At 48.5% G+C, this 8,273-nt stretch overlaps 2 protein-coding genes across 2 annotated transcripts in view; one reads left to right on the top strand and one right to left on the bottom strand.

Moving 5' to 3' along the window:
* Higd1c (HIG1 hypoxia inducible domain family member 1C) overlaps positions 1–8,273 on the top strand; it is a 14,468-nt gene that overhangs the window by 2,643 nt on the left and 3,552 nt on the right. The window contains 1 exon segment of the mRNA XM_013348642.2: positions 3,209–3,343. Coding sequence (XP_013204096.1) covers positions 3,209–3,343 — 135 coding nt within the window.
* Positions 7,915–8,273, bottom strand: part of Slc11a2 (solute carrier family 11 member 2) — a 44,740-nt gene continuing 44,381 nt past the window's right edge. The window contains exon 18 of the transcript XR_003377476.1: positions 7,915–7,977. The gene's annotated coding sequence lies outside the window, so the exon portion shown is untranslated. The remainder of the gene's footprint in view (positions 7,978–8,273) is intronic.

Here is an 8,273-nt window from a genome sequence, read left to right as displayed (position 1 = left end):
AGAAAGAAAGAAAGAAAGAAAGAAAGAAAGAAAGAAAGAAAGAAAGAAAGAAAGGAAGGTCATCTATCTTTTGTCTGGGATTAAAGGCATGTGCCACCACCACCACCCAGGGAGTTAAAAAAAATCCTATGTGTGTTATGTGCCGGTGTATGTGAATATGTGTGTGTGTGTGTGTGTGTGTGCGTGTGTGCATGTGCATGCACCACATGTGACCTGCAGGTGCAGGAGACCAGAAGAGGTGTCAGATACCCTGGAGCTGAAGTTTCAGGCAGTTCTGAGCTGCCTGATTTGGGCTACAGGAGCCAGACCCTGGTCCTCTGAGAGAGCAGCAAGTGTTTTTAACTGCCGAGCCATCCGTCTCTCCACCCTCCTTAAGTCTTATTATAAGTGTGTGTGAGTGTGTGTGTGTGTGTGTGTGTGTGTGTGTGTGTGTGAGAGAGAGAGAGAGAGAGAGAGAGAGAGAGAGAGAGAGAGAGAGAGAAATTGGAAGGGCACGTGCATGTGTGGAGGTCATAAGACAATAGCTTCAGCTTTCTTTCACCCTTAAGTGGCATCTAGAGGTCGAGCTCAGCTCAGGCTGCCGGGTCCCAACAGCAGTCCGCGAGCCACCAAACCATCTCACTGGCCCTGTCGTCGCTGTCTTATTGGCTTGCCTTTTGCTGTTTCTACATCTTGTACTTTAATCATTTCCCTCAGCCTTCATTAACGAGTCTATAAAACACACAGCACTGTGATCCTTTACCCTGGTTCTTTCTTCACACTACCAAAGAGAGACCGTGAAGGCTATGAATGTCACCTATCCCTAGGATCTCCTGTGCCAACAAAATTAACCAGAACTTCTTATCCCCATAAGAATTAGCTGCATTCTGTAAACCATGAACAAATACACAGACCCTATAGTTTAAGAGGGGAAATCCATTTATAGACATCAGAAAGAAAATACTTAGGTATGAATTTAACATGTGTATGATGACAATTGCAAAATAACAGACTACCTACTATGTTCATGAATTAATTAGTTATATATTGTAATATAGCAATGAGGTGAGGTCTCCCCAAACAGATCCAGAGGCTTAATGTCATTCCCATTACAATCCCAACAAGGTTTCTGTGACCACAGCGCTTGCCTTGTAAGGATATGGACCTGAATTTGACCTCTGGAACCCACATAAAAAGGCAGGGGCATGGAGACTGCTCACTTGAGTCCCAGCACTGGGAAGGTGGAGCCAGTAGATCTGCAAGACTCCATGGCCAGCCAGGCTGACCTACTTGGTGAGTTTCAGGCCAGGGTGAACAGCACTTGAGGAATGACACCTTAGGCTGTCTGCTGGCCACTATATGTTGTGTACACAGGTGCACGAATACATACGCACATACACAGACACACAAAAGACAAGCTTAGAGCCTGAGATGTAACATATGGAAATCGTGAATTCTCCAGCACCTAAAACAGTGTTTATCTTTCAGTGCTTGAGACCAGTCTAGAGGTCTCACGAAAGGGAAATATTCTAACACCAAGACTTTGGGCTTTTGTTTTTTGAGGGAGTCTCCCTGTGTCACTCAGGCTGATCTCTAACTCCTTGATCCTCCTGCTTCAACCTCCCAAGCGCCTGCACTACACGTGTGTACAGCGTGTTCTGTTCTGGGGTTTGTTTGTTTAAGATAAAGCGGAAGGAAGCATTCTGCCTCCTGGCTCGGATGGCCCAGACACTGTGGCTGCTGATGGAGAGATAAATCAGCAGGGGACCAGAGAACCCCAGAGTAGAACAGCACTGTGTTTTTAAAAACATTTTTACTTAAACATTTTTTTAGATTTATTTTTTAATTTTTATGTGTATGGGTGTTTCCATAGGTATGTATGTTTTTATACGTGCGTCTGGTGCCCCTGGAAACCAGGAGAGATTTACAGTCTGCCTCCCTTGGATTCCCTTTAAACGCTAATAAAATTGCTCTTGAGCTTAAAGACAGAAATGAATGAAAGAAAGAAAGGAAGGAAGGAAGAGCAAGCTAATGTGAGATGCGAGGTGGAGAACAGACTGGCTAGCCTGGGATGTGCAATGCACTAGCAAGAGGAAATATAAAAACAGATTCCCAAATACACCCAAATTCAGTCCTTCAATCTCTCTTCCTCTCTCTCTAAATAAATTCTTAAAAACTATTTTTTTGAGTATGTTTATTGTTCAGTAAAACTTCTACTGCTGTGATAAAACACCATGTCTTGAGGCTGGAGAGATGGCTCAGCAGTTAAGAGCACTGGCTGCCTTTCCAAAGGACCCAGGTTCAATTCCCAGCACCCACACGGTAGCTCACAACTGTCTATAACTACAGTCCCAGGGCATCCAGTGTCATTTTCTGGCTTCCGTGGGCACTGAACACATGTGGTACATAAATATATACACATAAAATAAAACACCATGACCAAAGGCAACACAGTGACAGAAATGGTTTATTTGGTTCATCTCATCTTGCAGCCTGCTATGGAGGAAAGCTGAGGCAGGGACTGGAGGCGGGGACAATCCCGACGAAGTCACGCTGCCCGCTGGCTTGATCTGCTTTACTTTCTCAGCCTGCTTTCTTAGACCTACGGGCGCCCTGATGAGGCATCTTCTCAAGAGGGGCTCCTCTTCCCAGATGACTCCATCTTGCATCTTGATGACAAAAACCTAATGAGCACACAGGGTCTCATGTAGCCCAGGCTAGCCTTAACCTCCCTGTACAGCAGCATCCTGGTTACAGACATGGACAGCCACACCAACTTCAAGCCATGCTAGGGACAATCTTAGGCTTCAAGCCATGCTAGGCATGTCCTCTGCTATAGCTCTTTTGAATGTCCTCTTTGGTACAAGTTGAGCATTTGAAATCCAAAATGTCAATATACTTCAAAATCTGAATCACCGTGATGCCTTGAGGAGAAGGTTCGCACCTGCTGTCACGTGAGGAGTCACGATCAAAGCATGGGTACTCTGCAGATCTAGGAAACACCTCCAGGCCAGGTGGAAAAGGTGTGTGAGGCTTACACAGGTTTGCTTTTGAGACCTAGGTCCATCACAATGCAGATATTCCAAAATCTACACCACCTGCAAGCCTAGCTTCTGGCACCGAGCGTGTTAGGCGAGGGACACACAGCCTGCAGTGGGACTGCCTGTCTTCCGGGTAGCTGCCCTGTGCACTTGCCTCCTGTTTAGTCACTCACGGTTTAAATTCACAGGGGTGGCAGGTTTTATGGCTGTGCTGTCCTGTGGTCTCCACAAGTTGAAGTCCAGAAGAGATGAGAAGCTGTCCCTTTGTCTCATCCACGTGCTGGTCATTGCCCAAGGCTGCGCTGTGGGAGCCGTGACCCAAGGTAAGGTTTCTCAGGGCCAGCTGTCCTCCACAGGTGTGCACAGGTGCGTGCATCTGTGTGTATGTGTGCACTTTTGTTTTCCTTATTCTGTTTATTCTTGGTAGAAGATAAATATTGACTTGAGACAGTACAAGGCTACAGATAAAAAGATTCGCCTTGGGCCCTGGAGAGATGAAGCAGCTAAGAGCACTGGCTGTTTCTCAGAGGACTCAGGTGCAGTTCCCAGCACCCATGTGGTGGCTCAGAAACACTTGGAACTCCAGTTCTGAGATCTGAGAGTTCTGGAATCTTCTTGAGCATCAGGCATACATAGTGTGTACTTCCATGCTTTCAGGTGCTCGTACACACAAAAATAACCCTTTAAGGAAACAGGCTAATAGGGGCGAGCCTTCTTAATGCCTTACTATTTTCACCTGATAAGACCTAAAGGACGGGGTGGGATTTTGTTGTTGTTGTTTTTCAATACAAGGTTTCTCTGTAGCTTTGGAGCCTGTCCTGGAACTAGCTCTTGTAGACCAGGCTGGCCTCTATCTCACAGAGAGCTACCTGCCTCTGCCTCCTGAGTGCTGGGATTAAAGGTGTGAGCTAACACAGCCTACCTTCTTTTTTGGCTTTTTGAGACAGGGATTTTCTGTGTAACCGCCTATGGCAGTGTTTCTCAACCTTCTAACACAGTTCTTCATGCTGTGGTGACCCCCAACCATAAAATTATTTTCATTGCTACTTCATAATTGTAATCTTGCTACTGTCATGAATCATAATGTAAATGATATCTGCTATGTGACCGCTGAGAACCACTGCTCTAGCGGCAGGTGCCTCTACTCCACCCAGCTCCGCTAATGGCGGTGGCTGCATCCCCAACTATCTGACCAGCACTTTACTTAGGAGGAGCCACTGCAGAGGCCAAAGATCTAAACATTTTTACTTCCATCTGGGTATGAAGCTTTGCCCACTGAGCAATGCACTTACAAGAAAAGATAAGACCACGTCTTAGGGTTTCTATTGCTGTGATGAAACCCCATGACCAAAGGCGAGCTGGGGACTAAAGGGTTGATCTGGCTTACACTTCCACATGGCAGTCCATCACTGAAGAAAATCAGGACAGGACTCAAGCTGGGCTGGAACCTGGGGGCAGAGCTGATGCAGAGGCCATGGAGGGGAGCTGCTTACTGGCTTGTTCCTCATGGCTTGCTCAGCCTGCTTTCCTATAGAACCCAAGACCACAGCTCAGGGATGGCACTGCCCACCATGGGCTGGACCCTCCCCCATCAACCACTAAGAAAGCAATGCTTGCCTGCAGCCTGATCTTAAAGAGGCTTTTTTCTACTGATGATCCCTCCTGTCAGATGACTTTAGCTTGTGTCACGCTGACATAAACTGTGTAGCACAGACCACTTTGGGTGGCGGTGAGCTCACTGTGTAGCCTGGATGGCCCTCAGTGCAGGTGGGCTTCCTGACACTGGCTCACAAGGGCCGGGATTTCAGCTGGGCACCACCACACCTGGCGTGCATTTCTGAGGTTTGTTTGCTTGAGACAGAACATCTCTAGGTAGTCGAAGGTGGACCCCAAAATTGCTATTTAGTCAGGCCAGACTCAAAATAACAATCCTCATGATAGGATAGGCAAGAATAATTTAGAATGTTCAAACATGAGCTAGCTAGAATATGCAGGACAGAAGATTCCTACAGTGGCTCTGGTTGGCTGTTTTCCTATGGGCCTTATGTATTGGCCCCTTTTTCAATGGACATTATAAACTTCCTATGGCCCTATGGAGCGCAGTCACGGCATAGGTAGTACCAAGACCCTTTAATTACTTTGCTTTGGGGTCCTACACTATAGGCCAGGCTAGTACTTAGGAAGTACCCCAGGCTATCTAGAGCTTGAGATGTTCCTGCTTCAGGCCTCCTGGTACAGGGATTACGTGTGTGCTCCTGGCTCAGTAGATGATGCTCACGTGACCTGTTCAATGGTGAACTTGCTAACACGGCAGTAGGACCTGTCAGCTTAACTGCACCAGAGTTCTGGAGGCAAGACATTTCACCCAAGCAATTGTAACGAAATTCCCAATGTAGCCTGGCAGAACCCCGTGAGGATCCTAAAGGTCTCACTGCTGGAGGAGAGGAGCAAGACGGCTTCAGAGTACGCTATCTTCACACGGTACAGCTTAGAGGGGCACATTAAAAGACTACTCAGCACCATCATCAGACTGCACGGGTCCCAGGGCAGGCCTTGAGGATTGCCTGCCTTTGCAGCAGCAAGACCAGCTCAGAGTCACTCGGGGGGAGGGGGGGTTCCCTGCCACTTTCCCGCTCTCCTCTCCAGCCATGCTTTGTTTCCTGCAGTGAGAAACTCTGGCCACAGCTGCAGCTGCCTCTCCTGCTGTGAGAGCCCCTGGTCACTGTGGCCTCCATACCACAGGGTCAGTTTCTGCCTCAGTCTCCCCTCTTCGTGGGTCCCAAACCTGAAGAGCTGCTGTAGTTGAAGCTCCCCACCTCCAAACCTGCCCTCACTGTCATCAGACCATCCACCAAAGCCACGCGGCCAAGGTTGTCACCACCCACAAACTCCTCTTCAAGAGCAACAGCTTCCATTTCCAGAGCTGCTTTGGCCAGTCACGGCGTGCACGAAAGCGAAGCTCCTCTCCTGGCCACCACCTGAGCTCTCAGGTGTCAGTCTTCATCTCTTCAGTGTCACCAACAAAGCTCTTTGTCATGGTTCAGTGGGCACTTGGACTCTGCGAACCCTCTCGAGAGGACCCTTTGGTCCGCCACCCCTCTGTCCACCCCTCTGTCCTCACATCCATGGTGGTGTCCAGCCACCCCACATAAAAGTGGCGAACATGAAGCCTCGGAGTGCTTACTGTCTGGCCCTCTTATTACCAAGCGTCCCAGTTCAGCTATGAAGAGCCTCCAAAGGTTCCTGGCTTTCAGGAAGCGACAGCTAGTGCGTTCCCTCGGGAAAATCTAATCTGCTAATGTATGGGGACACTTCTTGTTTGTCCTGCTGGGAGAGGAAGGCAGGGGCGGAAGGAAGGGCTGCTGCCAGGCGGGCTGCAGTGTACAGGACATCCAGAGCAGACGATCTAGCCTCGGCTGGCAGCAGCACTGAGCCTACAAAACTGCCATCGAGGCAGCCAGCCGGATTGTCCTGACTCCGAGTCCACCCATCCGTCATCCTGGCTCCCTTCTCAAGTCCCGATAGCGCTTTCATTCCGAGAACTGCTGCTGGCCTCCCTGGACTCAGTGGGGACTGAGAGATCTAGATCTTAACGGGGCCATGGGCAGCATCTGATCAGCAAAGGCCAGGGATGCTTGATTGTGATTAGCAGCAGTCTGTACAGCAACAGCACAGGCTAAGCCAGAGATGGGGGGCCTGGTTACAGTGGCCCTAGAGCTCAAAGTGGGGGCCCTGGTTAAAATGGCCCTAGAGCTGAAAGTGGGGACATCACAGCAGAAAAGGCTGGGCTTGAACTTAAAGTGGAGAGCTAGGGGAAGATACTGCAATATCCCCCAACATACATATGTTATACACACACAGAAACACACATATACATATAAACACACATACCATGTGTATGACACATCTATGTATAAATAAATGTACTATAATCATCTCTCCAGCTTTCCCCAAAGAGACGTGTAGCCCTTTACCAGGAAGCCTGTGCACCAAAGGGAGGAAAGTCACATTGTTTGGGGCGGGTAGAACACTCGCTGGACGCTGATAGACCCCTGCCCTGACAGGACCACGCTGAAGTGCCACTCAAAGTAAGAGTCTGCAGATGTCTGTGCTTTGTAGAGGGCCTGTGTCACCAGAGCCTGCTGCTTCCTGTCCCGACCATATTCGTCTCTAATTCTCTCTCTCTCTCTCTCTCTCTCTCTCTCTCTCTCTCTCTCTCTCTCTCTCTCTCTCTCTCTCTCTCTCTCTCTCACACACACACACACACACACACACACACGCATATACACATGCTCAGAAACTTTCAGAATTCTTCCACAATTTGGCATATGCCGTGCATATGGCACGTGTGAACCAAGGCCTGTGTTCAGCACAGCTCTGTGGAGTGGTTCTGCCCACCTTTCATGGTTTCTGAGGTCACTGGGCTTGGGAGGCAGATGCCCTCACCCCCTGAGCTGTCTTGCCAGCATCCGTCAGCATCCCCACACTGGTACCCTGCCCTGTACGAGCCACTATAGTACAGGGCCGGTAAACCAAGTGTCACTGTATTTCACAGGACAATCGCTTTGTCTCAAACCACAGCGCACACATTGAAATCCCCATTCAAAATGTCTCCACGGCTATGGAGACAGCCCAGTGGTAGGGTGCTTGCTGAGAATGTAGGAGGCCCTGAAATTGAACAAAACACGGCATAAGAAAATCAATCATGGTGGCGTAGATCTGTAATCCCAGCACTCAGTGGGTGGAGGCAGGCTTATCAGATGTTCAAGGTTAGCCTGAGACTCGGTAAACCCTTTGAATTGTAGAATTCCCATTCTGTACATAAAGGGGTCCTTAGGGATATGGGAAGAAAATACTGTATCTTGAAAATAAAATAACTAACCAGATGTAGAAGGTCCTACACGTCCTTCCCCTTGAGTCCAGGAATAGAGGCCACACTGGGCAAGACAGCCAGATCCTGTCTCAAAAAGAAACAGACTAAAATAAAAAATAATAATGCTTTGCTAATATGTAGATTGCTTATATTAAATTTATTGTTTAAAAATACATACACATGCCTATAATACCAGCAGTGAAACTAAGGCAGGAGGCTATCTGCTAGAGGTCAGTCTGAGTCTAGGCTGCAGCACAAAACCTTGTTTAAAAAAGACACATTTGAGCCGGGCGGTGGTGGCGCACGCCTTTAATCCCAGCACTTGGGAAGCAGAGGCAGGCGGATCTCTGTGAGTTCGAGACCAGCCTGGTCTACAGAGC

This window comes from Microtus ochrogaster, chromosome 15 (assembly GCF_000317375.1).
Source record: "Microtus ochrogaster isolate Prairie Vole_2 chromosome 15, MicOch1.0, whole genome shotgun sequence".
Taxonomy (NCBI): Eukaryota; Metazoa; Chordata; class Mammalia; order Rodentia; family Cricetidae; genus Microtus; species Microtus ochrogaster.
This window is presented reverse-complemented; position numbering and strand designations above follow the sequence as displayed.